Genomic DNA, 26,912 nt, shown 5'->3' with positions numbered 1-26,912 from the left:
GCCGCGGCCTCTCTCTTTCCCGCCCTCTGCCCATTCCTCGCCCTGGCCTCTCTCCCGCTCCTCCTCTCGTCTCTCTCTCTCCCGCCCATACGTCGCCGCGGCCTCTCTCTCCCGCCCATTCGTTGCCGAGGCCTCTCTCCCGCTCGTCTCATGGCGGGGGTCCCCTGGCTCCGCTCTGTGGCCCTCGGGGGCCCGGCCCTCGCCTCCTTCCTGCTGCTCTTCGGCACCGGCCTCGAGTTCATCCGCTTCCTGACCTTCAAGGCCGTCTTCCTGGAGGGGGGCCCTGGTATGTATGACCCCCCCGGGGTGGGGGGGCCCGGGTATGTATGACCCCCCGGGGGTGAGGGGGGCCCCGGGTATGTATGACCCCCCCGGGGTGGGGGGGGCTGGGTATGCATGACCCCCGGGGGTGAGGGGGGCCCCGGGTATGTATGACCCCCCGGGGGTGAGGGAGGGGGCGGGTATGTATGACCCCCCCCCCCCCCCCCGGGGGTGAGAGGGGGCGGTGTGATCAATAATCTATTAATAATATATGTAGCTCTACAGGGGGAGAAGGGGGGCCCGGCTGAGCTTATAGATCCTGTGCTTGATATTGTGTTCCTTTTGCCTGCGTTGTTTTGATTCTTTGGCTGCTATTGTCCGCCAGGAAGTTCTTTAGTCTTTGTAAAATGTGTCATGTTTATTCTTACTTTTGCTTCTGCACTCTGACTCTGTTCAGGCTCTTTTTGTTAGTTCTATTCCTGCAACAGTTCTCTCATGTAACATAACTGACACCTTCGGGTAAAGTCCACGCTTTATAAAAATGCATTAAATAAATAAATAAAATAATACCTGAAAGACCCCCGGGGGCTGCGAGGGGTGCAACATTATTAATATTCCCCAATAATGACATCCATGGCTGTCCTGACGCTGTCCTCCTGCAGACATTATCACTATAAATCGTGTCCCTTCGGAGGGGCACCAGCGGGCTCTGCCCTTTGCCAGGGCCCGAGTTCACTAGTGTAAATGTTCAGTGTCGTGTGATCACTAATGTTCACGCAAGGGTGGAGGCGGTGCGGGTATTCATATTTCATTCATATATTGAGGTGTCCTTGTAAGCGCGCCCTTGTCTTCGTATTACACACCCCACCCTGTATCCTGGGCGACCCTTGCCCCCCCCTAGTGCGACCCTTGCCCCCCCCTAGTGCGACCCTTGCCCCCCCCTAGTGCGACCCTTGCCCCCCCCAGTGCGACCCTTGCTCCCCCCAGTGCGACCCTTACCCCCTGCAGTGCGACCCTTGCCCCCTCCAGTGCGACCCTTGCCCCCTCCAGTGCGACCCTTGCCCCCTCCAGTGCGACCCTTGCCCCCTCCAGTGCGACCCTTGCTCCCCCCCCCAGTGCGACCCTTGCTCCCCCCCAGTGCGACCCTTGCTCCCCCCCCAGTCCGACCCTTGCTCCCCCCCCAGTGTGACCCTTGCTCCCCCCCAGTGTGACCCTTGCTCCCCCCCAGTGTGACCCTTGCTCCCCCCCAGTGTGACCCTTGCTCCCCCCCAGTGTGACCCTTGCTCCCCCCCAGTGTGACCCTTGCCCCCTCCAGTGCGACCCTTGCCCCCTGCAGAGCGACCCTTGCCCCCTGCAGAGCGACCCTTGCCCCCTGCAGAGCGACCCTTGCCCCCTGCAGAGCGACCCTTGCCCCCTCCAGTGCGACCCTTGCCCCCTCCAGTGCGACCCTTGCTCCCCCCAGTGCGACCCTTGCTCCCCCCAGTGCGACCCTTGCTCCCCCCAGTGCGACCCTTGCTCCCCCCAGTGCGACCCTTGGTCCCCCCCAGTGCGACCCTTGGTCCCCCCCAGTGCGACCCTTGGTCCCCCCCCAGTGCGACCCTTGGTCCCCCCCAGTGCGACCCTTGCTCCCCCCCAGTGCGACCCTTGCTCCCCCCCAGTGCGACCCTTGCTCCCCCCCCCAGTCCGACCCTTGCTCCCCCCCCAGTCCGACCCTTGCTCCCCCCCCAGTGTGACCCTTGCTCCCCCCCCAGTGTGACCCTTGCTCCCCCCCAGTGTGACCCTTGCTCCCCCCCAGTGTGACCCTTGCTCCCCCCCAGTGTGACCCTTGCTCCCCCCCCAGTGCGACCCTTGCTCCCCCCCCAGTGCGACCCTTGCTCCCCCCCAGTGCGACCCTTGCTCCCCCCCAGTGCGACCCTTGCTCCCCCCCAGTGCGACCCTTGCTCCCCCCCAGTGCGACCCTTGCTCCCCCCCAGTGCGACCCTTGCTCCCCCCCAGTGCGACCCTTGCTCCCCCCCAGTGCGACCCTTATCCCCCCCAGTTCGACCCTTGCTCCCCCCCAGTGCGACCCTTGCTCCCCCCCAGTGCGACCCTTGCTCCCCCCCCCCAGTCCGACCCTTGCTCCCCCCCCAGTCCGACCCTTGCTCCCCCCCCAGTCCGACCCTTGCTCCCCCCCCAGTGTGACCCTTGCTCCCCCCCAGTGTGACCCTTGCTCCCCCCCCAGTGTGACCCTTGCTCCCCCCCCAGTGTGACCCTTGCTCCCCCCCCAGTGTGACCCTTGCTCCCCCCCCAGTGCGACCCTTGCTCCCCCCCAGTGCGACCCTTGCTCCCCCCCAGTGCGACCCTTGCTCCCCCCCAGTGCGACCCTTGCTCCCCCCCAGTGCGACCCTTGCTCCCCCCCAGTGCGACCCTTGCTCCCCCCCAGTGCGACCCTTATCCCCCCCAGTTCGACCCTTATCCCCACCAGTTCGACCCCTGCTTCCCAGTGGGACCCCTGCTTTGTGAAGCAGGGGCTGTAGTACGGACCGTATCACAGGCAGAACGCGCCTCGTATTTTTCTATCAGTCTGGCTGCGGCGGTCTGGACGGTCTGGAGTTTGTGAAGAAGTTTCTATTTGATTCTTGATGTAGAGAACATTGCCATAGTTTAGTCTGCTGCTGATGAGTGTGACTTTTTTTTTCATTCAGTTGGAATCCATCTGAAAGTCTTATGGAGCATGCAGAGGGTGTTGAAGCAGGCCGAGGATGTGGCGTTTATCCGTCGGTTCATTGTGAGGGATGCGTCTGGTTATGATGCAGACGTTTTGAACGTCGTCTGTCCGAGGGCCACCAGGAATTGTTCCATGCAGAGGGGATGGAGCCAAAGAGGAGGACTTCTCTTTTCTGAGTTGAGTTTCAGACAGCTCTTCATCCAGGGGTCGACCGCTTTCATCCCTTCTTGGAAGTTCTTTGGTGATGTTGGTTCATTGGTCAGCTGGGTGTTGTTGGCATAAGAGATGATGTTGAGCCCCTGGTTCCTGGCGATGGTGGCCATGTACACGTTGAAGAGAGTGGGGCTGAGGTGAAGGGGTGAACTAGCTTGCTTTTTAGGTCTCGCCTAGCGTTGCAGCACGCATGTAAGTGGGTACCTGTAGGCTTTTAGGAAAGGGAGCACTAAACAGGAGTAAACCGTTCATTAAGTGTAGAACAGGGAATTAGCAGAGGTAAAACCTCTCAGTGGGTAAGGATAAACCTTTCATTGGCCACCTGTCGGCATTCAGGGAAACAATGCATTAGGCAGGGATAGAGAACACTTCCCTGCGTAGGAGTAAAACATTGCATTAAACAGAAGTAAACAGTTCATTTAGCAAGAACTACCACCTTTTTCAGGTAAACCAACATTCCTTTGGGCCAGAATAAACATTTGATCAAATAGGAACACCCAATTCATTGAGCAAGGATAAACCTCTTACTAGAGTAGCAGAACCCTTCCATTAGGAAATTTCCACCATTCCATTATTCTGCACCACAGATTTCATGGGACATAGGAAGCCCATTACCTGAAACACCGGAAGAGCATTTCCTTAAACATATAAACTTCGCTCCTGCACATAAACCATATCCTGGTTACACCCTTCTTTTAGATGATTCTCAACAATAACCATTCCCCTAGTCAGGGGTCATCTCCTCTAATTGGGCAGCCCCTCACTCCTTCCTGAGGCCCCTCGCCCAGTCCCAAGTCAGAGGGGCCTCCTGTAAATAATTAGGGCCAACGGGGCTCAGTTACCAGTTTTCCATGGGGCTATTCCCCAGTTCAGGGAGTGCAGGGGCCAACAAGGCCCAATTTCACCTTTCCCCCGTGGAGGGGCGAAACCGGGGCCTTCTCCGGCCTCCCGCCCACCTCCCTGAGGAGTACCTTAATTCTTCGGGCCACTCCGGGCCCCTGGCAGTGATCTCTAGTGGGAGGGACAGGCTCCGGCCCTCCCGCAGGCCTCACACGGCCTGGGGATTCCTTCTGGCCCCACCGGGGCTGACTCCAGCTGATGGGAGGCCCTCCGGTGAAGAAATGCTCTGTTCCCGGGCCCGTGATGACGTGGGCGGCCCGGGAACCAATCAGCAAGCAGCTGGGGCGGGCGCGGCAGCGTCAGCCAATCGCTGCACGGCGCCGGATGGGGGCGTGGCTAGGGACGCCGCGTCCCCCGTCACGTGATGCAGATGAAGGCTTCAGGCCTTGTCCGGCCTGACAGGAATCCGCGGCGGCCTACCTCAGAAACCGGGGCCGCCGCGGGGGATCATCCAATCTGGGGCCGGGCTGCGGCGGTGATGGTGGGCCCACAGAAGGCCTCAGCAGGCCCGGTACGTAACGTCCTGGGACAGCGCCTCCCCCGGAGGCACAGCGCGATCGCGGCAGCCCTCTTCTGGCACCGAGGGCCGCCGGGGCAAACCACAGCTCTCCACAGGGCAGCCTCGGCTGCACGGACCACTGGGGCTACGGCGGTGAGTACCCTCGCCGATTAGCGCCTCAGAAACAGCGCGCTCTAGGTCCGGTCGGCGTTTGCAGCGCCTCAGGGCAGTACAGCGCTTGGGGGCAAAATATAGCGCTTTGAGGAGGCGGCGCTCCCAGGCACACAGGTAGCGCTGGGCAATGCGCAGGATACAGCGCTTGACGGGGATAGCGCTTCTCAGGAGATCACCGCGCTGCTCAAGGGGGCAATTACCACAGCGCTCCGGGCAACAGCAGTCTCTGGCAGAATCAGCGCTGGGGCAGTTTCCACGACAGCGCTCCAGGGCAGCAATCCTCTCTCGAATTCCAGCGCTTATCATGGGGCAATTACAGCAGTCTCAGTAGGATAGGTAGCTCAGGGGGCTAGCGCTATCAAGGAGGAGCGCTTAGCAGTACAGGCTAACAATTCAGGCAGGACAGCGCAGGCCAATACCTGGTTGACTCCCAGCAGTCATGAGGTAATTTGAATATCTTCTTTTTCTTGGCGCTTGATGGTTTCTGCGCCCTTGTAAATATCAGTCCCTTGTTACTTGAAGGGGGGGGTTGAGTTGGGGGACTGCAGGCAGGCTTCCTCTGCAGGTCACTGTAGATGGACCCTGGGGTTCCCTACCACTGGGCCAGATCAGGGGGCTAGTCTAGGACACCTCACCCAGCTTAAGAGGCAGCACCTAGATCCTGTCACTCCCAGTAGCATAGGTTCCTAACTAGGCCCTCCCGCCTAAAACTCCTGCGTGGGTTCCCGAGGTCAGTGATGCCCCAACTGACTGGAAAGTTTTCCCTCCCCTGCTTATATAGGCCCAGGTCAGGTGACCACCCTCTGAGGCGGCAAAACTAAACTCCGCCCTTATTCTAGAAGGTGCCAGGAGCTTCCCTACTCTAACTGTGGGCAGGCAAGGCAGGCTGGAATGGCAACATTGTTTGGAGTCCCTGCCAGCTCCTGGCAACTAGACTGCGCCTTAGCAAGACCACACTGCAGTAACAGGGGCCTATGGCAGCCATGTTGAAGGTAGAGCACCTGTACCTAACATTGCTTTCAATAATACACAGGGCATTTTAACATCACAGGGCCTATACAAATACATTATAAAGGGGGGACATCATGAATTAGGGGACGCAAAAAGCAAAAAAAAAATCCAGTGAAAAGGGCCAAGTCCAACAATGTTCATCTAGGAAAAGTACTAGATTCTCAGACTTTAGTTCAAACACCGTCCCAGGACCGGCCCTGTGCGTCACTGTCTTATTTCCTGCACACTTCGGGGTACAGGACCACCTTTTGGTGAAACTGAATTTTTAGACGTTTGGTTAACACAACTTGCCTGTGAGGCAGAGTGGAAAAATGCTCGGGCCTTTAAAGATAGCGCTGCATTTCCAGAGAACCAGTAGTGGAAAAGGAGCTCTAATCTCGGCTTCAATTGTGTGATCCTGGTCAAATCGCTGCATTTGCTTGTGTCACAAACCTTTCAATTAACAAAATACAGATGCGTTTAGAAATAAACTGATGCTAAGCACTGTATAAATGCAATGCAATAGGTCTCACGTTTACGCGAGTTTAAGCTATCGTCTTTGTAAATGGCGATGTCTTTTATTTATTTTTTGAAAACAAAAATGCTAGGCATGGCCATTTACAATGCCAATAGCTCAAACTTGCATAGCTGCGAGACCTATTGCAGTGTAAATGCTTGTTTGATGTGTTTTCCGGTGGCTTTATTGAGGGGGGAGAGTGCGTCGGCAGACTTCGTGATCCAGCGGTGGAAGTTCCGTGCTGCCGTGTTTGTGTCCGACGTGGTAAGGGGCCAACGAGGGTTGAGGTGAGCTGGTCTTTGGTGACTTTGTTCCAGCTTCTGGGGGGACGGTGGCGGGCGTGCTTGTGTACAGTGGGTTTTTTGAAGGAGAAGTGGAAGCAGTGGTGATCTGTCCTGAGGAGTTCTGTGGTGCGACTGTAGGAGACGCTGCTTTCTCTGGTGATGATGTGGTCGAGTGTGTGTCCCACTGTGTGCATGGGGGTGGTGATCAGTTGATTCAGTTCTAAGTTGGCGCGGTTCTTTAGGAGGGAGGAGATGTTTGAGTCATAGTGGTTAACCAGGTGGAATTTTAGGTCTCCGAGTAGGATGTAGTCTGTGGATGCGAGCGCGTGGGGTGCGATGAAGTCACTAATGGCATCGGTAATGGGTGCACGGGGGCCAGGCGTCCTGTAGATGAGGATGTCGCAGAGAGTCGTTTTGGGGTTGGTCTGGATCTGCTCCGTGAGGCTCGTTGTGTCCTTTGTCAGAGTGGTCTCGTTGTGTCATCTGTCAGAGTGGTCATGTTTAAGGTGCTTTTGTGAACTATGGCGATGCTTCCTGGGCGGATGGCGAAGTCCTTACGCAGGTTCTTATATCCATCAGGAATGGCGGTAGCGATGTCGGGTGTCAAGTTAGCGTTGGTCCAGGTTTCCGTGAGGAAGGTGACGTCGGGCAAGTAAGTGTTGAGGCGACCCCAGATTTCTATTGCGTGCATTTGTAGGGCGTGTCCGTTAAGGAGGATGCAGTGGAGTGGTTTGTGAGCGGTGATGTCCGGTAGGCTGGGAGATGTTGCTGGGGTACGGAGGTGGGTGAAGGTGTGTCTGCTGTCTAGACGGGAGAAAGGGCAGTGGGTGTTGGTCGGCGTCGAGAGCTGGCAGTTGTTGCGTCTGGGATTGAGATAGTGGAGGGTGCTCAAGTTGTAGCGGAGGTGGGTCAGGTGACATGGGGCCCTTCCGCTGGTCGCGGTTGGTTCGCAGATGGGCTTGCCTACGGGATGGTCGCACAGCAGCCGCCATGAAGTATGGAGCGGCGGCAGCAGCGGGGGAGCAACGAAAGAAAGATCAAGAAAAAGGAAAGGGTGGAAAACGAAGGCGAGAGCAGAGGAAAAGAGTGAAAAACGAAGGAGAGAGTGAAAAAATGAAGGAGAGAGCAAAAGGGCACAAAGAAGAGGCAAGAGAGGCAGAACAGCAGACAAGCAGAGCGCTCTCCCACTGGACCACTAGGGATGAGGTGTGGGCAGGAACCTGCGGGTGGAGAATGGCCTCGAACACCCTGCAAACAGCTCTGGGGGGACACTTAGTAGGGGAGCTGCGTCGGGGGAGAGCAGTCAAACCGACCAGATCAGTGGTCCAGGTCTTCTTGCCAGGCAGCGTTAGCCCTTCAGTGCCTCGCCCACCTCTGCCAAAACCCGTCCTGCCTGCAGAGGGCAGGGGTTTGAGAAGCTGTTCTCTGTGACTAGAATGTTGCTTAAACTCTGGGCAATTCTAGAGTTGTAACCTTAGTCGTGCTTCCAATGGACCATTAGTCGCATCCCAAAAGGCACACTATAATCTCCTCCTGTGTGACAAGAGGATTCCACTCAAAGTTTCTTTATTATTCAACTTCTTTTATTCATTGTTTTCAAAGATTTGAATATATTCTCATGATTTTTCTTGTTTCGTCAGAAAACTCGTATTCATTCTGTTGTCATTGCTCAAATCACTCCTATGCATTTCGGGCACTTGGACGCCCTTCCTCAGGGAGCGGCACTGAAAATTCAGAAACATATGAACTCAAAAACAATAACAAATACAAATCATGCCATTATTCTAAAGATTACAATATTCTGTAAAATGTGAACCGTAGTGAATAACGGGTAAATTTGTGCGTGAATGTGATGTGTAAAAAGACCAAAGAGTAACCCAAATGCCTAAAAAGTTACACTTACATGAATTCCCTATTCGCCGTGCAAACGTCAACCTGAAACAAACCACGATAATCCATTAGCCGGTGAAGTTGTAACACACAACTTTGTTTGCACACCTCCATAAAGCTTATCAACCGCTCCCCAAATAACACTAACCGTATGAGATTATCTTCTGCCGTTCAACAAACAATATTGGGTTTCTCCGCGTTTCACCAACTTCAAACCGGACGCCCTCATCGCTTCCATGTATGTGCTCAACTGAGCCTCCTATTGGTTGCTACCGTGATCACGTGACTAACTAGATGTAACAGACAGACTCAAGACCCCGAAGGAAAGACTCTCTACTGTTTCAAGGTAACGAATAGAAAAAACTCGTGAATAGCATTCGAAAGTCATCCTAGACTGAAAATAAACCTTAACTAGAAGTGAATAAACGATCAGCTAAGACTGAAAATATGAGAATTCCACGCTACAAAATGTGAAAAAATCCTGATTGAACCCCTAAAGAAATGTGATGTATGGTTGCACAATGAATCAGTGTTTCAATAAAGTTACATCGTGATTGAATTACATGGTAATTGAATTGACAGGCTAAATTACAGACATTATTCACAAGAACCATCAAGGAAAATGCGACACCAGGTTGCTCATCACAGACAACACGCACATTCAATTCTATCATTAAGCCCGTCGGGCTGGCTTGAACTCCGTCTTTGAATCCCAGTATTCTCACGCTGCAGCAAACATTTATTATTGCCAATATTTTCATGAAGCAGTATGAAGACATCAACATTTTTTCTAAGGATGAATGGCGAAACAATTCCAAACTTATTATCCGATATATAGATGATATATTCATATTTTGGAAAAATTCCAGGGAAAGGCTGCAGTCTGCCCTAACAGAGTTAAATGCCATTGATGACAGAATACAACTGACATGGGAGATCTCTGAACAAAAAGTAACTTTTCTGGATGTGGAGGTTACCATCACTGAGGAGGGGTTAGAAACCGACATTTACCGTAAACCAACAGACAAGAATAATACATTACCCTTTTCAAGTTTTCATCAAACCACTTTAACCCCTTCCATGCTCATGACGAGCTGAGCTCGTCATGACCACACCCGTTTTTATTGCTGTCCAGCACAGCAGGATAATCTCTCTAGCAGCGATGCGGTTAAAACAACACCTCCCATTTTCACAAATGACAAGAGTCAAACGTATAACATCGGACGATACTAAGGCATCACAAAGAATTAATGAGATGGGTTCAAGATTTTTGAACAGAGGTTATCCGCAAGAAATTATTGTAGAAGCTAAAAGAAAGGTACAGAATACCAGGCGAATGGATTTGCTAAAGACCCGTACAAAAATCGATGAAAACAGAATAGTGGCAGAGTCCAAAAATTCAACATCTAGTAAGGATTTCAAGAAAATCATAACTAGACACTGGTCAATTTTAAATCTGGAACCTGATTTTAACGGCATTTTTTCTAAACCACCGCTTTTTGCGTATACCAGAGGTAAAAACTTGGGAGAGATTACTGCAACATGTGACACATCAAACGTGATTTACCTACTCAAATGCCCCTGTGGCAAACCGCATGTTGGAAAAACGGAGAGAAAAATTAAAACTAGAATGACGGAACTTAAATCAAACATTCGTACACATAACATCAAGTCTTCAATAGCAACACATTTCTGGGAAGCACACCACAGTATCTCACAATTAAAATTCTTAATATTGGAATGTGTTGAGAAACAAGAAGGAAGAGACAATAATAAATGTTTGCTGCAGTGTGAGAATACCGGGATTCAAAGACTGAGTTCAAGCAAGCCCGACGGGCTTAATGATAGAATTGAATGTGCGTGTCATCTGTGATGAGCGACCTGGTGTCGCATTTTCCTTGATGGTTCTTGTGAATAATGTCTGTAATTTAGCCTGTCAATTCAATTACCATGTAATTCAATCACGATGTAACTTTATTGAAACACGGATTCATTGTGCAACCATACACTCACATTTCTTTAGGGGTTCAATCAGGATTTTTTCAAATTTTTTAGCGTGGAATTCTCATATTTTCTGTCTTAGCTGATCGTTTATTCACTTCTAGTTACGGTTTATTTTCAGTCTAGGATGACTTTCGAATGCTATTCACTAGTTTTTTCTATTCGTTATCTTAAAACAGTAGAGAGTCTTTCCTTCGGGGTCTTGAGTCTGTCTGTTACATCTAGTTGGTCACGTGATCACGGTAGCAACCAATAGGAGGCTCAGTTGAGCACATACACGGAAGCGCTGAGGGCGTCCGGTTTGAAGTTGGTGAAACGCGGAGAAACCCGATATTGCTTATCGAACGGCAGAAGATAATCTCATAAGGTTAGTGTTATTTGGCGAGTGGTTGATAAGCTTTATGGAGGTGTGCAAACAAAGTTGTGTGTTAAAACTTCAGCGGCTAATGGATTATCGTGGTTTGTTTCAGGTTGACGTTTGCACGGCGAATAGGGAATTCATGTAAGTGTAACTTTTTAGGCATTTGGGTTACTCTTTGATCTTTTTACACATCACATTCACGCACAAATTTACCCGTTTTTCACTACTGTTCATATTTTACAGAATATTGTAATCTTTAGAATAATGGCATGATTTGTATTTGTTATTGTTTTTGAGTTCATATGTTTCTGAATTTTCAGTGCCGCTCCCTGAGGAAGGGCGTCCTAGTGCCCGAAATGCATAGGAGTGATTTGAGCAATGACAACCTAATGAATACGAGTTTTTTGACGAAACAAGAAAAATCATGAGAATACATTCAAATCTTTGAAAACAATGAATAAAAGAAGTTGAATAATAAAGGAACTTTGAGTGAAATCCTCTTATCACACAGGAGGAGATCATAGTGTGCCTTTTGGGATGCGACTAATGGTCCATTGGAAGCACGAATAAGGTTATAAATAAAAGGCGTCACAGGTCGAAGACGCCACCAAAGGAGCACCTAAGATTGTGAATTTCACGAATATAAAAATTTGCATTAATCAACCTAGGCTGTGCACCTGGAGTGCAATCTCTTCAATTCTAGAGTTGTGCAGGGGTTGGGGCGTCCTTGATGTTGACCCGCATTTCTCAAAGGCCTATCGAATATTTTCCACGTTCCTGTTCCACTGCATTTCATGCATTAAAATGACCCACATACGTTATTTATGCATACATGTGTACTCTTATGTGCATCTACATTAAGTGTGCGTGAAGACACATGCATATAAATACATGCTCCGTCCATCACCACCCCCTTTTGCACCACTTTGTCCGCCATAAGTTGGCAGGGTATGCTCAGTCGTGAGTCCCTTGCTCACTTTGCCACTGGATTCAAGCAAGCCGGGCTGAAGACGGCTGTAATGCCTGAAACCGGTCCTCGGAAGCTTGTTTCCGGTCCAGGGAAGGCATGGCTTGGCAGTTCGGGCTGGACTGTTCCCATGAGGCACAGGGTCAGACTGATTTGCATATAGCCATGTCTGAACTGGGGTGGCAGAGTGAACTAAAGAATGGTGATGGATTAAACCCAGATCTTTTGACTGGGGGTGAGTGTTTGATTTGTTTAAACGCTCCGTCCATCATCCCCTTTGGTATCGCTTTGTTCGCCCTAAGTGTGGCAGGGTATGCTCAGACGTGAGTCCCTTGTTCACTTGGCCACTGGATTCAAGATAGCCTGGCTGATGAGGATTATGAATCCGAAACCGGTCCCAGGATGCTTGTTTCCGGTCCAGGGAAGACATGGCTTGGCAGTTCGGGCTGGACTGTTCCCATGAGGCACAGGGTCAGACTGATTTACATATAGCCATGTCTGAACTGGGGTGGCGGAGTGGGCTAAAGAACAGTGATGGATCAAACCCAGATCTTTTGACTGGGTGTGAGTGTTTGATTGGTTCAGATGCTCCGTCCATCACCACCCCCCTTTTTTACCACCACCCCCTTTTGTACCACTATAAATACACATGTGCATACACGTGCAAACACACCCTTGCATTCTTGGAATCTTTCTAGTAAACAAGTTATTCCAGTACACCTGCCCCCCTCCCCCTCCAGCTGCTGTCTGCACTCTCATTATTCCAGTGCTCAACTTGTAAAAAGAAAAAAATGCCAGGGCCCTTCTCAGGCTACTGCAGCTTGCACCGCCCACTGCCCCTTCCAGCGCTGCCAATGACACAATCAACACAACTACTAACCCTTGCACTGCTACAACTGGGACAATTCAGACTGCCCCCAAAGCTATGAGAATAGCTTGGGTGGCAGGTATTAGTAATTTTTAATGTATATTAATTTAGTAAACAACTGTTGCTGTGCGCGTCTCTAAATCTAACAAACGAAATGAAATGAAATGAAATGAAATGAAAGTGTGGCTTGTAAAGCGCACTGCTACCCGCACCGCAGGCCTCGTAGCGCTATAGACCGCTGGGGAACCCGTCCTGGCTTTCCCTGTGAGATAGTTCCTCCTGGGAGTCTCCAAGGTGAAACCAGGCATCCCTGACGTTTGTGAGGGGCCGTTGTGGAGATGAGGCAAGCTTAATGCCCAGAGTTACCGAGTGTGGTCCCTGGATAGAGTAGGCACCGAGGCGAGAATTATCGAGTCCGCTGAACCTGTTCCAAGACCCTGCCATGTCGGGACTCGAACCCTGGTCCCAGCCCGTTCTCTGCTCTCGGGTCTGCCGCCTCTAACCAGTGAGCCACACCACTCCACCACAGCTCCACCATGTGGCAAACTGTCAGAAGTGCCAGTGTTGACAATTAAGTGCTGGTGCCAAACAACTTACTCAAATTAAGCACTGTTAAATATTCCCAAGATCTGACACATATTAACCCAATAAGCAAACACTACACCCCCTCCCCCCCACAGACTTTGGATATCTGCCCTGGTACTTACCCTTCTCCCCTTTCTATCCTGCAGGAGAAGCCAGTGTGAGATGGAGCAGCGCCCTGCAGGACCCACGAGTGCTGCGCCCCCTGGGGGTGAACGTGGGGCTCCTCCTGCTCTTCATCCTGCAGCACAGCCTGATGGCCAATGAGGCGGTGAAGCGCTGGATGGCGCATGGCTTCGGGGTGCTACAGCGGTCCATGTATGTCGCCTGCACTGCCCTTTCCCTCCAGGTGAGTGTCGAGGTAGGAGGTACACCTGCACTGGCACCATACAGAAGATTCTCTTAATTTATTTTACTTTAGTGAGCACAGGTCATTGATTCTTTTCAACTTCAGTGGTGCGGTGAAAGAAGGCGCTTAGAAGGCTCTATGAACAATTATCAAACCGCATTTGTGAAGCGCTCTGTCACCCCCTAGGGGTATCTGGGCGCTGAGTCATCAAGAGCCAGGTCTTGACTGTTTTTCTTAAGTCTGCCAGAATAGGGGTCGTACTGGGCTGGAGGGGCCCGGGCGGCACTCCAGGTCTTGGCAGCGGTGTAGGAGAAAGAGCCGCTGTCGCTGCAGTTGTGGCGTTGCGAGGGGTGTGGGAGTGAAGTGGTGAGCGTAGGTTTCTTTCTAGTTGGTGGAGGTTCAGTCGGGGCTTGATGAAGCCGGTCCTAGCTCGTGGAGGGCTATGTAGGCGTGCGTGAGGATCTTCGCCTGGCATCTCTTCTGGAAGGGGAGCCATTGGAGGTCTCTCGGGTGCCGGTTGATGTGAGTTTGGTAGGGGAGGTCCAGGATGAGTCTGGCTGCAGCGTTCTGCACGCTCTGGATTCTTCTGAGGAGCTGGGTGGAGATGAGTGCGTTGCTGTAGTCGAGGCGGCTGGTGACGAGGGCCTGAGTGACGGTCTTTCTGGTGTTGGTTGGGATCCATCTGAAGATTCTGCTGTCGGAGCATGCCAAGGGTTTGGAAGCAGGAGGAGGCGACTGTGGTGACTTCTCGTTACATGGTCCGTTTGCTGTCGAGGATGATGCAGAGTTCTGCGGCCACCAGCTGGTGTCCCACGTGGAGGTGTTCTTCCTGAAGATAAGTATTTTAAATTTGTGATAGTTTAGTTGGAGGCTTTTGTCTCTCATCCATTTGGCTACAGTCGTCGTGTTATTGCAGAAGATGGTTTTGTAGGGGGTCCTCGGTAAGCGTGAGGATCAGTCGAGTGTCGTCTGCATAGGAGATTATGTTGAGTCCGTGAAATCTGACAAAATCTGCGGGGGGGGTTATGTAATTGTTGAACAGAGTGGGCTAAGGAATCATCCTTGGGGTACACCCTATATGTCGTCTTTGGGTTCAGAGGTGAAGAGGCAGTCGGATACTGTGTGTGCATCCTGTAAATAAGGAGGTGATCTACACGAGGGCGTCTTTCTGTATGCCTATGTTGTAGAGTCTGTTGATGAGGGTGTTGTGGGAGACTGGGTCGAATATGAGTGTTCCCAGTCTTGGTGCTGTGGTTGGCACAGAATCCTGATTGAGAGATGTCAAGTTGGAGGTTTTGTTCCAGGAATTCACCGAGCTGCTGGTTGATGACTTTCTCGAATACTTTGGCCGGGTAGGGGAGCCGGGAGATTAGACCATAATTTTTTAGAACATTGGTGTCAGCAGAGGCTCTCTTTAGGAGGGGTCATATTTCTGCAAGTTTCCATCTGCCCGGGAAGGTTGCGGTGGAGATGAAGCTGTTGAGGATGCTGGTGAGTTAAGTGCTGATTAGGTTTGTCATGAGGTTGTAGAGGTGGTGGGGGCAGTAACCCTCTGAGCTATCTGCATGGATTGGATTGGATTTGAGACTTGAGCGCTCGATTACCCGAAGGTGACTTGACGCATGGGACACATTCTGTGCAGCAGGCACATTAACCCTCTGCGCTACTTTAGGGTGAGCCAAACCTGCCACTAGACACAACTCCAAATGGTCTCCAGCAGGAACCTTAACCACCAAAGTTATCTTGACATTTTTATTGTTGCCTGAAAACTGCTGGACACGCGAGGAGCTCTGCAGCTGGTGCTTTTAAACACATAAGTTATTTCTAAACACTGCCCATCCTCAAACTCTGAGCCAGGTGCAACTGCACCTTTCACACCACCCTAAACCCTGGCCGGCCTGCAGCCCTCATGTACCTATATTTGCAGTTGATGTCCACGACCTTCTATAGACTCCTGTTCATGTGCACAGTTCAGGTGCTGTTTTATCTTGCTTTGCGGTGAATGAATACCACGTATCCTGTATTCCCTTCTCCCGCCCCACAGGTGCTGATGCGCTGCTGGCAGCCAGTGCCGGACGGCCCCTACCTGTGGAACGCCTGCACCGAGCCCTGGCACACCTGGCTCTCCCTGCTCTGCTTTGTACTGCACTTCGTGGCCTGGCTCGTTATTTTCAGCATCGTTCTCGTCTTCGATTATGCCGAGCTGATGGGCATCAAACAGGTGGGTGTCTGAGGGAGTGGGTGAACATCAGGCAGGAGGGTAGGTTAGGAAGTACGTAAACATTGGGCTAGTGGGTGAGAGAGGAAGTACATAAACATCAGGCAGGTGTGTGTGTGGTAGTACGGGAACATCAGGCAGGTGTGTGTGTGGTAGTACGGGAACATCAGGCAGGTGTGTGTGTGTGGTAGTACGGGAACATCAGGCAGGTGTGTGTGTGGTAGTACGGGCACATGAGGCAGGTGGGTGTGAGCGGTAGTACGGGAACATCAGACAGGTGTGTGTGTGGTAGTACGGGCACATCAGGCAGGTGGGTGTGAGCGGTAGTACGGGAACATCAGACAGGTGTGTGTGTGGTAGTACAGGAACATCAGGCAGGTGTGTGTGGTAGTACGGGCACATGAGGCAGGTGTGTGTGTGGTAGTACGGGAACATCAGACAGGTGGGTGTGAGCGGTAGTACGGGAACATCAGACAGGTGTGTGTGTGTGGTAGTACAGGAACATCAGGCAGGTGTGTGTGGTAGTACGGGCAATGAGGCAGGTGGGTGTGTGTGGTAGTACGGGAACATCAGACAGGTGTGTGTGTGTGCGGTAGTATGGGAACATCAGGCAGGTGTGTGTGGTAGTACGGGAACATCAGGCAGGTGTGTGTGTGTGGTAGTACGGGAACATCAGGCAGGTGTGTGTGTGGTAGTACGGGAACATCAGGCATGTGTGTGTGTGGTAGTACGGGCACATGAGGCATGTGGGTGTGAGCGGTAGTACGGGAATATCAGACAGATGTGTGTGTGTGGTAGTACAGGAACATCAGGCAGGTGGGTGTGAGCGGTAGTACAGGCACATCAGGCAGGTGGGTGTGGTAGTACGGGAACATCAGACAGGTGGGTGTGAGATGTAGTACGGGAACATCAGACAGGTGTGTGTGTGGTAGTACGGGAACATCAGACAGGTGGGTGTGACCGGTAGTACGGGAACATCAGGCAGGTGTGTGTGTGGTAGTACAGGAACATCAGGCAGGTGTGTGTGGTAGTACGGGCACATGAGGCAGGTGGGTGTGTGTGGTAGTACGGGAACATCAGACAGGTGGGTGTGAGCGGTAGTACGGGAACATCAGGCAGGTGTGTGTGTGGTAGTACGGGAACATCAGGCAGGTGTGTGTGTGGTAGTATGGGAACATCAGGCAGGTGTGTGTGTGGTAGTACGGGCACATGAGGCAGGTGGGTGTGAGCGGTAGTACGGGAACATCAGGCAGGTGTGTGTGTGGTAGTACGGGAACATCAGGCAGGTGTGTGTGTGTGGTAGTACAGGAACATCAGGCAGGTGTGTGTGTGGTAGTACGGGCACATGAGGCAGGTGGGTGTGAGCGGTAGTACGGGAACATCAGACAGGTGTGTGTGTGGTAGTACGGGAACATCAGGCAGGTGTGTGTGTGGTAGTACGGGAACATCAGGCAGGTGTGTGTGTGTGGTAGTACGGGAACATCAGGCAGGTGTGTGTGTGTGGTAGTACGGGCACATGAGGCAGGTGGGTGTGAGCGGTAGTACGGGAACATCAGACAGGTGTGTGTGTGGTAGTACGGGAACATCAGACAGGTGTGTGTGTGGTAGTACGGGAACATCAGACAGGTGTGTGTGTGGTAGTATGGGCACTTGAGGCAGGTGGGTGTGAGCGGTAGAACGGGAACATCAGGCAGGTGTGTGTGTGGTAGTACGGGAACATCAGGCAGGTGTGTGTGTGTGGTAATACGGGCACATGAGGCAGGTGGGTGTGAGCGGTAGTACGGGAACATCAGGCAGGTGTGTGTGTGGTAGTACGGGAACATCAGACAGGTGTGTGTGTGGTAGTACGGGAACATCAGGCAGGTGGGTGTGAGCGGTAGTACGGGAACATCAGGCAGGTGTGTGTGTGGTAGTACGGGAACATCAGGCAGGTGTGTGTGTGTGGTAATACGGGCACATGAGGCAGGTGGGTGTGAGCGGTAGTACGGGAACATCAGGCAGGTGTGTGTGTGGTAGTACGGGAACATCAGACAGGTGTGTGTGTGGTAGTACGGGAACATCAGGCAGGTGTGTGTGTGGTAGTACGGGAACATCAGACAGGTGTGTGTGTGTGGTAGTACGGGCACATCAGGCAGGTGTGTGTGAGCGGTAGTACGGGAATATCAGGCAGGTGTGTGTGGTAGTACGGGCACATCAGGCAGGTGGGTGTGAGCGGTAGTACGGGAACATCAGGCAGGTGTGTGTGTGGTAGTACGGGAACATCAGGCAGGTGTGTGTGTGTGGTAGTACGGGAACATCAGGCAGGTGTGTGTGTGGTAGTACGGGAACATCAGGCAGGTGTGTGTGGTAGTACGGGCACATGAGGCAGGTGGGTGTGAGCGGTAGTACGGGAACATCAGACAGGTGTGTGTGTGGTAGTACGGGCACATCAGGCAGGTGGGTGTGAGCGGTAGTACGGGAACATCAGACAGGTGTGTGTGTGGTAGTACAGGAACATCAGGCAGGTGTGTGTGGTAGTACGGGCACATGAGGCAGGTGTGTGTGTGGTAGTACGGGAACATCAGACAGGTGGGTGTGAGCGGTAGTACGGGAACATCAGACAGGTGTGTGTGTGTGGTAGTACAGGAACATCAGGCAGGTGTGTGTGGTAGTACGGGCAATGAGGCAGGTGGGTGTGTGTGGTAGTACGGGAACATCAGGCAGGTGTGTGTGTGTGGTAGTACGGGAACATCAGGCAGGTGTGTGTGTGGTAGTACGGGAACATCAGACAGGTGTGTGTGTGGTAGTACGGGAACATCAGGCAGGTGTGTGTGTGGTAGTACGGGAACATCAGGCAGGTGTGTGTGTGGTAGTACGGGAACATCAGGCAGGTGTGTGTGTGGTAGTACGGGAACATCAGGCAGGTGGGTGTGAGCGGTAGTACGGGAACATCAGGCAGGTGTGTGTGTGGTAGTACGGGAACATCAGGCAGGTGTGTGTGGTAGTACGGGAACATCAGGCAGGTGGGTGTGAGCGGTAGTACGGGAACATCAGGCAGGTGTGTGTGTGGTAGTATGGGAACATCAGACAGGTGTGTGTGTGGTAGTACGGGAACATCAGGCAGGTGTGTGTGTGGTAGTACGGGAACATCAGGCAGGTGTGTGTGTGGTAGTACGGGAACATCAGGCAGGTGTGTGTGGTAGTACGGGAACATCAGGCAGGTGGGTGTGAGCGGTAGTATGGGAACATCAGGCAGGTGTGTGTGTGGTAGTACGGGAACATCAGGCAGGTGGGTGTGAGCGGTAGTACGGGAACATCAGGCAGGTGTGTGTGTGGTAGTACGGGAACATCAGACAGGTGTGTGTGTGGTAGTACGGGAACATCAGGCAGGTGTGTGTGTGGTAGTACGGGAACATCAGGCAGATGTGTGTGTGGTAGTACGGGAACATCAGGCAGGTGTGTGTGTGGTAGTACGGGAACATCAGGCAGGTGTGTGTGTGGTAGTACGGGAACATCAGGCAGGTGTGTGTGTGTGGTAGTACGGGCACATCAGGCAGGTGGGTGTGAGCGGTAGTACGGGAATATCAGGCAGGTGTGTGTGGTAGTACGGGCACATCAGGCAGGTGGGTGTGAGCGGTAGTACGGGAACATCAGGCAGGTGTGTGTGTGGTAGTACGGGAACATCAGGCAGGTGTGTGTGTGGTAGTACGGGAACATCAGACAGGTGTGTGTGTGTGGTAGTACGGGCACATCAGGCAGGTGGGTGTGAGCGGTAGTACGGGAATATCAGGCAGGTGGGTGTGGTAGTACGGGCACATCAGGCAGGTGGGTGTGAGCGGTAGTACGGGAACATCAGGCAGGTGTGTGTGTGGTAGTACGGGAACATCAGGCAGGTGGGTGTGAGCGGTAGTACGGGAACATCAGGCAGGTGTGTGTGTGGTAGTACGGGAACATCAGACAGGTGTGTGTGTGGTAGTACGGGAACATCAGGCAGGTGTGTGTGTGGTAGTATGGGAACATCAGGCAGGTGTGTGTGTGGTAGTATGGGAACATCAGGCAGGTGTGTGTGTGGTAGTACGGGAACATCAGGCAGGTCTGTGTGGTAGTACGGGAACATCAGGCAGGTGGGTGTGAGCGGTAGTACGGGAACATCAGGCAGGTGTGTGTGTGGTAGTACGGGAACATCAGGCAGGTGTGTGTGTGTGGTAGTACGGGAACATCAGGCAGGTGGGTGTGAGCGGTAGTACGGGAACATCAGGCAGGTGTGTGTGTGGTAGTACGGGAACATCAGACAGGTGTGTGTGTGGTAGTACGGGAACATCAGGCAGGTGTGTGTGTGGTAGTACAGGAACATCAGGCAGATGTGTGTGTGGTAGTACGGGAACATCAGGCAGGTGTGTGTGTGGTAGTACGGGAACATTAGACAGGTGTGTGTGTGTGGTAGTACGGGAACATCAGGCAGGTGTGTGTGGTAGTACGGGCACATCAGGCAGGTGGGTGTGAGCGGTAGTACGGGAACATCAGGCAGGTGTGTGTGTGGTAGTACGGGAACATCAGGCAGGTGGGTGTGAGCGGTAGTACGGGAACATCAGGCAGGTGTGTGTGTGGTAGTACGGGAACATCAGACAGGTGTGTGTGTGTTAGTACGGGAACATCAGGCAGGTGTGTGTGTGTGGTAGTACGGGAACATCAGGCAGGTGTGTGTGTGGTAGTACGGGAACATCAGGCAGGTGTGTGTGTGGTAGTACGGGAACATCAGGCAGGTGGGTGTGAGCGGTAGTACGGGAACATCAGGCAGGTGTGTGTGTGGTAGTACGGGAACATCAGGCAGGTGTGTGTGTGGTAGTACGGGAACATCAGGCAGGTGTGTGTGTGGTAGTACGGGAACATCAGACAGGTGTGTGTGTGTGGTAGTACGGGCACATCAGGCAGGTGGGTGTGAGCGGTAGTACGGGAATATCAGGCAGGTGTGTGTGGTAGTACGGGCACATCAGGCAGGTGGGTGTGAGCGGTAGTACGGGAACATCAGGCAGGTGTGTGTGTGGTAGTACGGGAACATCAGGCAGGTGTGTGTGAGCGGTAGTACGGGAACATCAGGCAGGTGTGTGTGTGGTAGTACGGGAACATCAGACAGGTGTGTGTGTGGTAGTACGGGAACATCAGGCAGGTGTGTGTGTGGTAGTACGGGAACATCAGACAGGTGTGTGTGTGGTAGTACGGGAACATCAGGCAGGTGTGTGTGTGGTAGTACGGGAACATCAGGCAGGTGTGTGTGTGGTAGTACGGGAACATCAGGCAGGTGGGTGTGAGCGGTAGTACGGGAACATCAGGCAGGTGTGTGTGTGGTAGTACGGGAACATCAGGCAGGTGTGTGTGTGTGGTAGTACGGGAACATCAGGCAGGTGTGTGTGTGTGTGGTAGTACGGGAACATCAGGCAGGTGTGTGTGGTAGTACGGGCACATCAGGCAGGTGGGTGTGAGCGGTAGTACGGGAACATCAGGCAGGTGTGTGTGTGGTAGTACGGGAACATCAGGCAGGTGTGTGTGGTAGTACGGGAACATCAGGCAGGTGGGTGTGAGCGGTAGTACGGGAACATCAGGCAGGTGTGTGTGTGTGGTAGTACGGGAACATCAGACAGGTGTGTGTGTGGTAGTACGGGAACATCAGACAGGTGTGTGTGTGGTAGTACGGGAACATCAGGCAGGTGTGTGTGTGGTAGTACGGGAACATCAGGCAGATGTGTGTGTGGTAGTACGGGAACATCAGGCAGGTGTGTGTGTGGTAGTACGGGAACATCAGACAGGTGTGTGTGTGTGGTAGTACGGGAACATCAGGCAGGTGTGTGTGGTAGTACGGGCACATCAGGCAGGTGGGTGTGAGCGGTAGTACAGGAACATCAGGCAGGTGTGTGTGTGGTAGTACGGGCACATGAGGCAGGTGGGTGTGAACGGTAGTACGGGAACATCAGGCAGGTGTGTGTGTGGTAGTACGGGAACATCAGACAGGTGTGTGTGGTAGTACGGGCACATCAGGCAGGTGGGTGTGAGCGGTAGTATGGGAACATCAGAAGGTGTGTGTGTGGTAGTACGGGAACATCAGGCAAGTGTGTGTGTGTGGTAGTACGGGAACATCAGGCAGGTGTGTGTGTGGTAGTACGGGCACATCAGGCAGGTGGGTGTGAGCGGTAGTACGGGAACATCAGGCAGGTGTGTGTGTGGTAGTACGGGAACATCAGGCAGGTGTGTGTGTGGTAGTACGGGAACATCAGGCAGGTGTGTGTGTGGTAGTACGGGCACATCAGGCAGGTGGGTGTGAGCGGTAGTACGGGAACATCAGACAGGTGTGTGTGTGGTAGTACGGGAACATCAGACAGGTGTGTGTGGTAGTACGGGCACATCAGGCAGGTGGGTGTGAGCGGTAGTATGGGAACATCAGAAGGTGTGTGTGTGGTAGTACGGGAACATCAGGCAAGTGTGTGTGTGTGGTAGTACGGGAACATCAGGCAGGTGTGTGTGTGGTAGTACGGGCACATCAGGCAGGTGGGTGTGAGCGGTAGTACGGGAACATCAGGCAGGTGTGTGTGTGGTAGTACGGGAACATCAGGCAGGTGTGTGTGTGGTAGTACGAGAACATCAGGCAGGTGTGTGTGTGGTAGTACGGGCACATCAGGCAGGTGGGTGTGTGCGGTAGTACGGGCACATCAGGCAGGTGGGTGTGTGCGGTAGTATGTGAACATCGGTTAGATGGGTTTGTGAGGAAGTGCGTAACATCAGGCAAGTGTGTGTGAGGGGAAGTATGTGAACATCGGGCATATAGCACATTCAGGAAACAACTAAAAGCTTATCTCTATTAAAATACCTGGTCTGCTCCGCGAGCCATGGATCTGCAACAGCGCCGAGATGCCCCCGGGTGATACGTGCGCTATAGCAAATAACACTAACATAACAAACATAACATAACGTTGCTGAGGGAGGAAGTGCGTGAACGTCAGACAGGTGGGTGTGTGAGGAAGTACCCAACTCTTCACAAGGGGTCATTCTAGGCCAGGTGAGGGGCGTTTCCAGGTTTGGGGGTGCAGTGACAGAAGAGACAGCCCAGCAGAGGGAGACAGGAGTCCCTCAGATATCTAGAGGGTGTTTATTGAGTAGGGTCTGTGGATGACTGAAGGGAGTGCTGTGGTGGGTCCTGGTTGGATATATTTATTCAAAATATATCTTAGCCATTGATGTCCAGAGCTAAAGGGTCTTGTGCTAGAGGTTGTGCGGTGTCTGGCCTCTTTCCTCTCTCTCCCCCTGCAACCCCGAGTCTGCCCTCTTTCCTCCTCTCTTCCCCTTCCTCCTGAGTCTGGCCTCTTCCCCCTCCTCCTGTGTCTGGCCTCTTCCCCCTCCTCCTGAGTCTGACCTCTTCCCCCCCCACCCCTCCTGAGTCTGGCCTCTTCCCCCCCCCACCCCTCCTGAGTCTGGCCTCTTCTCCCCCACCCTCCTCTTCCTGTGTCTGGCCTCTTCCCCCCCCCCACACCCCTCCTGAGTCTGGCCTCTTCCCCCCCCCCCCACCCCCCTCCTGAGTCTGGCCTCTTCCCCCCCCCCCACCCTCCTCCTCCTGTGTCTGGCCTCTTCCCCCCCACACCCCTCCTGAATCTGGCCTCTTCCCCCCCCCCCCACCCCCTCCTCCTGAGTCTGGCCTATTTCCTCCTCTCTTCCCCTTCCTCCTGAGTCTGGTCTCTCCTCTTCCCCCCACCCTCCTCCTCCTGTGTCTGGCCTCTCCCCACCCCCCTCCTGAGTCTGGCCTCTTCCCCCCCCTCACACTCCTCCTGAATCTGGCCTCTTCCCCCTCCTCCTGAGTCTGACCTCTTTCCTCCTGTCTTCCCCCCTCCTCCTGAGTCTGGCCTATTTCCTCCTCTCTTCCACCCTCCTGAGTCTGGCCTCTCCCCCCCCCTCATGAGTCTGGCCTCTTCCCCCCCACCCCCCTCCTGAGTCTGGCCTCTTCCCCCCCACCCCCTCCTGAATCTGGCCTCTTCCCCCCCCACCCCCCTCCTGAATCTGGCCTCTTCCGCCCCCCCACCCCCCTCCTCCTGTGTCTGGCCTCTTCCCCCTCCTCCTGTGTCTGGCCTCTTCCCCCTCCTCCTGAGTCTGGCCTCTTCCCCCCACTCCCCTCCTGAGTCTGACCTCTCCCACCCCCCTCCTGAGTCTGACCTCCCCCCCCCCCTCCTGAGTCTGACCTCCCCCCCCCCCCTCCTGAGTCTGGCCTCTTCCCCCCCACCCCCCTCTTGAATCTGACCTCTTCCGCCCCCCCACCCCCCTCCTCCTGTGTCTGGCCTCTTCCCCCTCCTCCTGAGTCTGAACTCTTTCCTCCTGTCTTCCCCTTCCTCCTGAGTCTGGACTCTCCTCTTCCCCCCTCCTGAGTCTGGCCTCTTCCCTTCTTTCTTCCCCCCCACCCCCCTCCTGTGTCTGGCCTCTTCCCCCCCCTCCTGAGTCTGGCCTCTTCCTTCCCCCCCCTCCTGAGTCTGGCCTCTTCCTTCCCCCCCCCTCCTGAGTCTGGCCTCTTCCTTCCCCCCCCCTCCTGAGTCTGGCCTCTTCCTTCCCCCCCCTCCTGAGTCTGGCCTCTTCCCCCCACCCCCCTGCTGAGTCTGGCCTCTTCCCCCCCCCCACCCCCTCCTGAATCTGGCCTCTTCCGCCCCCCCACCCCCCTCCTCCTGAGTCTGGCCTCTTCCCTTCTTTCTTCCCCCCCACCCCCTCCTGTGTCTGGCCTCTTCCTCCTCCTCCTGAGTCTGGCCTCTTCCCCCCCCACCCCCCTCCTGAATCTGGCCTCTTCCCCCCCACCCCCCTCCTGAATCTGGCCTCTTCCGCCCCCCCCACCCCCTCCTCCTGAGTCTGACCTCTTTCCTCCTGTCTTCCCCTTCCTCCTGAGTCTGGACTCTCCTCTTCCCCCCTCCTGAGTCTGGCCTCTTCCCTTCTTTCTTCCCCCCCACCCCCCTCCTGAGTCTGGCCTCTTCCCCCCCCCACCCCCCTCCTCCTGAGTCTGGCCTCTTCCCCCCCCCCACCCCCCTCCTGAGTCTGGCCTCTTCCCCCCCCCCACCCCCCTCCTCCTGTGTCCGGCCTCTTCCCCCTCCTCCTGAGTCTGACCTCTTTCCTCCTGTCTTCCCACCTCCTCCTGAGTCTGGCCTATTTCCTCCTCTCTTCCACCCTCCTGAGTCTGGCCTCTTCCCTTCTTTCTTTCCCCCCCACCCCCCTCCTGAGTCTGGCCTATTTCCTCCTCTCTTCCCCCTCCTCCTGAGTCTGGCCTCTTCTCTCCTCTCTTGCCCCACCCCCTTCTGAGTCTGGCCTCTCCCCCACCCCCTCCTGAGTCTGGCCTCTTCCCACCCACCCCCCCTCCTCCTCTTCCCTCCTTTCTTCCCCCTCCTCCCGAGTCTTGCCTCTTCTCTAACCCTGTGCAATGAACTCTGCTCTGCTCGAGGAGTTTGCAGAGTTTTCCGCACTCAGTGTTACGCAGAGCTCGCAGAGATTTTATTCTCGCTCGCGTTCCCCAGCGGCAAGTTGGCGAGCACGGAAAATTCACCTCCCGGCGAGATTTTTCCTCGTTCGCGATTGTCAACATAAAGTTAGGGGGGTGGGGTCAGGTTTCTCATTGCAAGTGATCGAGTATGCTTGTGACCACTCGCGTTGAGAAACTCCCCCTTCGCATTGAGAAAGCTACTGCTCGAGTCAAAATCTACTTGTGCAGCAGAAAAGGAAAGAAGGGACTGTTTGCGCTGTGCAAGGTGCCGTTCGCAATGATTGCACAGTGCAGACAAGCGTCCGGCTCTGTGCAATCACCGCGAACAGCATTTTTGTATGGAACTCCGCCGCTTGCGGAGCTCCCCGTACTCCGTCCAGGGTTACTCCTCTCCCCCGCCTCCTGAGTCTATCCTATTGTTTCTTGTCTTCTCCTCTCCTAAGTCTGGCCTCTTCTATTCTCCCCTCCTAAATCTGGCCTCTTGTCTCCCCTCAGGTGTACTACCACTGCCTGGACCTGGGAGACCCCCTGGCGCTGAAGTCCCATCGAGCCGTGCGCCTCTACTCACACCTGCGGCACCCCGTCTACCTGGAGTTCCTGCTCATCCTGTGGGCGGTGCCCTGCCTGCCCCTGGACCGCCTGCTGCTGGCCGCTCTCCTCACCCTCTACTTGAGCTGCGGCCACGGCCTCGACCAGCAGGACTACAGCTACCTGCGCGCGCAGCTGGACAAGAAGTTCACCATCTTCTGCAGCGAGGATCTGAGGCGGGGCGGGGAGGACAAGGGGTCCTGAGGGGGGCAGAGAGCCAAGGGCCCCTGAGGGGGGCAGAGAGCCAGGGGCCCCTGCCTAGAGCTTTCTGGGATCATGTCTTAACTGGACGCCTCTGTCCTGCTCGGCCCCTCGGTTCCTTCATTTTATTAGTGAGCGGTCGGTGCTGGATGCTCATGAAGTGAGACTTAAGGATGAAAGGCCAGCCTCAGCCCTACATGCTAAACCCCCCCCCCGCCCAGGCACCTGGTGTCCACCCTAACTCAGGACATCACACGCGTGTGCACAGTATTTCGCAAGACAGCGGTGCCAGGGTTTCCAAAGTACAAACAAACTTGGATTTCACCTTCCGTTTCTGCGAGGAGATAAGAGTGGTCGGCCCCAGGTCACCGCCTGCAAGGCCCTGGTCGGTGGGCGGGGGCAGCTGTCTGCCTCCCCCCTCCCCGGTCCATTGAGGTGGCCTGTAGGTGTGACAGGGCGGTAAGAAAGAGATCCTTCATGCATTGTGACTGGTGAAACAACATTCTTTCTGAGGCTGTTTGTGCACAAAGAACCCTGGCCAATGAGGAGGCCGCTTTCACTGACCCTGGTTTCAGGTCTGCCGCTTTTTGTATAAAAAAAAGAACGAGAATGTCATAAAAATCGTGGTGTTTTTTTTTTTTTTTTTGAAAATAATGTTTGGAAATTACATTGTTTGTTTCATGGCATCCCCTGGGGTAGTAAATATACTTGATAATTTTGCTTTAAAAAGGGTGCACTGCAGACCCTGCCCAGGAGACAGAACACATCTTTTGATTGGGGGGGGGGGGTGGTTTTTCTGCCTGCCCTGAGCATCGCCTCTAATGGTCAGTGCTATTTCCTTATTTTACTCGGAAAGCTTTCATTAAAGTT

The 26,912-nt window shown here is 53.8% G+C and overlaps 1 protein-coding gene across 1 annotated transcript; it reads left to right on the top strand.

The window, feature by feature from the left end:
• On the top strand, positions 1 to 26,247 carry NRM (nurim). Its single transcript, XM_078641711.1, has 4 exons — positions 1 to 286; positions 13,364 to 13,563; positions 15,608 to 15,784; positions 25,749 to 26,247. Exons 1-4 carry the CDS (start codon positions 151 to 153, stop codon positions 26,043 to 26,045), a joined length of 810 nt encoding a protein of 269 aa, XP_078497837.1. The 5' UTR covers positions 1 to 150; the 3' UTR covers positions 26,046 to 26,247.
• The last annotated feature ends 665 nt before the right edge of the window (positions 26,248 to 26,912 follow it).

This window comes from Lissotriton helveticus, chromosome 5_1 (assembly GCF_964261635.1).
Source record: "Lissotriton helveticus chromosome 5_1, aLisHel1.1, whole genome shotgun sequence".
NCBI classification, from domain to species: Eukaryota; Metazoa; Chordata; class Amphibia; order Caudata; family Salamandridae; genus Lissotriton; species Lissotriton helveticus.
The sequence above is the reverse complement of the archived record's forward strand: the minus strand, read 5'-3'. Positions and strand labels throughout refer to the sequence as shown.